Source organism: Rhagoletis pomonella, unplaced genomic scaffold (assembly GCF_013731165.1).
Source record: "Rhagoletis pomonella isolate Grant_MI unplaced genomic scaffold, Rhpom_1.0 Rhpom_scaffold_00011, whole genome shotgun sequence".
NCBI classification, from domain to species: Eukaryota; Metazoa; Arthropoda; class Insecta; order Diptera; family Tephritidae; genus Rhagoletis; species Rhagoletis pomonella.
Window position 1 is genome coordinate 21,908,131 of NW_023458565.1, and position 2,934 is coordinate 21,911,064.

At 32.1% G+C, this 2,934-nt stretch overlaps 1 protein-coding gene across 3 annotated transcripts in view; it reads right to left on the reverse strand.

Moving 5' to 3' along the window:
* Positions 1-2,891, reverse strand: part of LOC118746841 (E3 ubiquitin-protein ligase Nedd-4) — a 48,105-nt gene extending 45,214 nt beyond the window's left edge. The window contains exons 1-7 of one of the 3 annotated variants that reach the window (XM_036480786.1): positions 2,698-2,879; positions 2,271-2,412; positions 2,087-2,214; positions 997-1,099; positions 453-693; positions 262-386; positions 16-157 (exon numbers count right to left, since the gene is read on the reverse strand). In XM_036480786.1, the coding sequence (XP_036336679.1) occupies positions 16-157; positions 262-386; positions 453-693; positions 997-1,099; positions 2,087-2,214; positions 2,271-2,412; positions 2,698-2,792 (976 nt within the window). In that variant the 5' untranslated portion in view covers positions 2,793-2,879. Of the gene's footprint in view, positions 1-15; positions 158-261; positions 387-452; positions 694-996; positions 1,100-2,086; positions 2,215-2,270; positions 2,413-2,697 lie in introns of all 3 variants that reach the window. The other 2 variants (XM_036480789.1, XM_036480787.1) reach the window with 2 other exon arrangements.
* Positions 2,892-2,934: the final 43 nt, after the last annotated feature.

Here is a 2,934-nt window from a genome sequence, read left to right on the forward strand (position 1 = left end):
AAACGTTTTCTTTACCTAATCCCGTTTCACCCTCGAATTCTACCCACAGTTTAGTTTTTAATAAATCAGTTTTAGTCACAGAGTTAATAATCCGATAGGAATCCTCTAAAATCGAGGTACGACGTATACGAATCTCAAATTTATTTGGAACATTTGTCTAAAAAAAGAATGTTGATAAGTGTTACCCAATATTATATAGCAGGAAGCACAAATAAATAATGATGTACATACATATGTACATGCACACATGTAAGAACTTACCGGTTTTCTAATATGACTCTTGAAATACTCGTACTTTTGTTTGTAGTCTCTGGAATATGGTACGGCCTGACCAGCTATATTTGGATTTGATAATCTTGGATCTTCCCACTGTGTGGTGCGAGTGTCTTAAAAAGAAAAAAAGACAAATAAATTAATAAACTCCTGGTTGTTTTAACCCATTAGTAACTTACTATGATCAATATAAAACACGCGTCCATCCGTATGAACACGTTCTTCCCAGCCCTCTGGCAGAGGTCCCAAATCATCCTCGACTCTACGCGTTTGATTAGGCATTGGGCTAGCGCGTCCATTACGTGGATCAATCCATGTCGTGCGTCGCGCAGCATGATCTATGAAAAATGTTCTACCGTTCGGTGCTACCTGCATAGACCAATTCGGCGGCAAAGCATCTTCATCTGATCTCGGGGTAGCCTGACACAAAAAATGTTTAATTTTGTGGTAAAGAAAAAAAGATTTGAAAATAGTCAATATATATGTATTTGAAGGACAAAAATTATAATTCATCGCAAAATTGTCTAACTCAAAGAGCACAGAATGTTCAAATTGGGTCTATGGTAATTTTCATTTAAAAAAAAGTAGATCTTGCCAAAGTATCAAACATACATAATATAATATATAATATTATGTATAACTCTTTTACTACGGTATTATAAATGGCAGCAAACTTAACATCGACAACCCAATAGATATGATAAGAAATAAAACTAAACTCACCGGAGGTCTGCCGGAGTCAGATTCATCAACACTAATATGAAAACGTCTTTGGAAATCAGATGCAGCTGCCTCAACGTTTACGTTACTGTTGCTAGTTGCCGAGCTAATAATAAAGTTAGCAAGATATTAATAAAGACCGAAGAAGATACGGTAAATTTCTTAAAGATAATTTAGAAAATTAGTGCACGTTGATCTGTATAAAAACATATATAAATATTAATAATTTTATCAAAATCACACAAATTTTATGAGCGTGTTTTATCTTTTTTACTTAAATTGCTGGGGCTTTAATGTAATATTTGGTATATTGAACACTTAAATCAAATTCGAATCAGAAATAAAAAATAGTCTATGGATGGTAAGGGGAGTTATGTATACATATACATACAGTACCGGTCAAAAGTATTGGCACAGAGAATTTTTCGCAATGTAAGTATGCAAAGTTTTTTATTCTAATTTCTTTTCACTAATTTTTTCTAAAAATATAGCTCATGCTACAACAAAGAGCATAAAAATAAATTCTCTAAAATGTTTGCAAGACTCAGGAAAATTCAACAAATTGGCGTACTAATTTGCAACTTTCAAATCAGATTTTCGAGAAAAATTTTAAGCACGCAGTTGTAGAGCCCCTTTAATTTTAGTATCACAAAGTATAAGTTTGAAGTTAATAAGAAATCGTGTTGATTTTTGGAATTTTTTTTGCTGACGGTGTTTTTATTTTCAAAAATCAAACTTGCACTTTGTTATGCTAAAATTGAAAGGGCTCTACAACTGCGTACTCAAAATTTTTTCAAAAATCTGATTTGAGAGTTGCAAATTAGTACGCAAATTTATGGAAGTTTCCTGAGTTTTGTACACATCTTAGAGATTTTATTTTTATGCTCTTTGTTTTAGCATGAGCTAAATTTGTTTACAAAATTAGCGAAAAGAAATTAGAATTAAAAACTTTGCATACATTGCGAAAAATTCTCTGTGCCAATACTTTTGTCCGGCACTTATATTCATACATACTACATAAGCAAAAAAAACTAAGTTTTGTAAAAATCTACAATCGATATTTGACCGAGATGTTTTATATATCAACACTTACACTAATGGCCGTTCCCATTGCGTCGTACGTGCAGTATGATTAACATAATAAGTTCTCCCATTTGCATCTTGCCGTTCTTCCCAGCCAGACGGCAAAGGGTCGTGACTGACATTGGATGGGAATTGTCCCTAAATATAAATGTTTAGCATTTAATTAATTAAAATTAATTATTTTATGTATATACCGTTTGAGTTCCACTCATTCTTGAGGTATTCTCCAAATGCTCCCATTCCCCATCAACTGCGTCAGCTTCGTTTGCCTCCCCCGATTCATGTACAAATGCATGATAAATCTCTAGCGTGCCTTTTATCCGTGACTTTGCGCTGCTTGAATATTAATTTTTATTGTTGTATTTATAAAAAAGGCGAAATGAATGAAACTGCACTAACTAAATTTGTTTAAAATAAATTTCAAATAAATAACTTAGAAAATCACGTAACCCGGCTGAAAGATTAGTTCGATATTATTCACTTAAGGGAAAGGTTATTCAAAAAATATAATTAAAAGAAAATTAAGGTAAAATAACTTTTAATAAGTATGTACACGTGAAATTTTTAGTTACAAATAAAATAATACAAAATAATTTTGTAAATGAAATCAATTTAACATACCCTACTGACCTTCTCGGTCTTAGTGAGTAGCTTTGTGGACTTATAGTAGTATTTTCTTGCTCTGTGGGTAAATTATTTAGCGTCAGTTCAACCATGCCAAGAAAGTCATCACGTGTTAAACGATTTTCATCAAATACTTGAAACACCAATTTGTGCTCTGAAGGTTTCACCTTTAAAAAATAAGAAAATAGATTAACAAATTGCTTAATCAATGCTCAGAATTTCTTTATTTGAAAA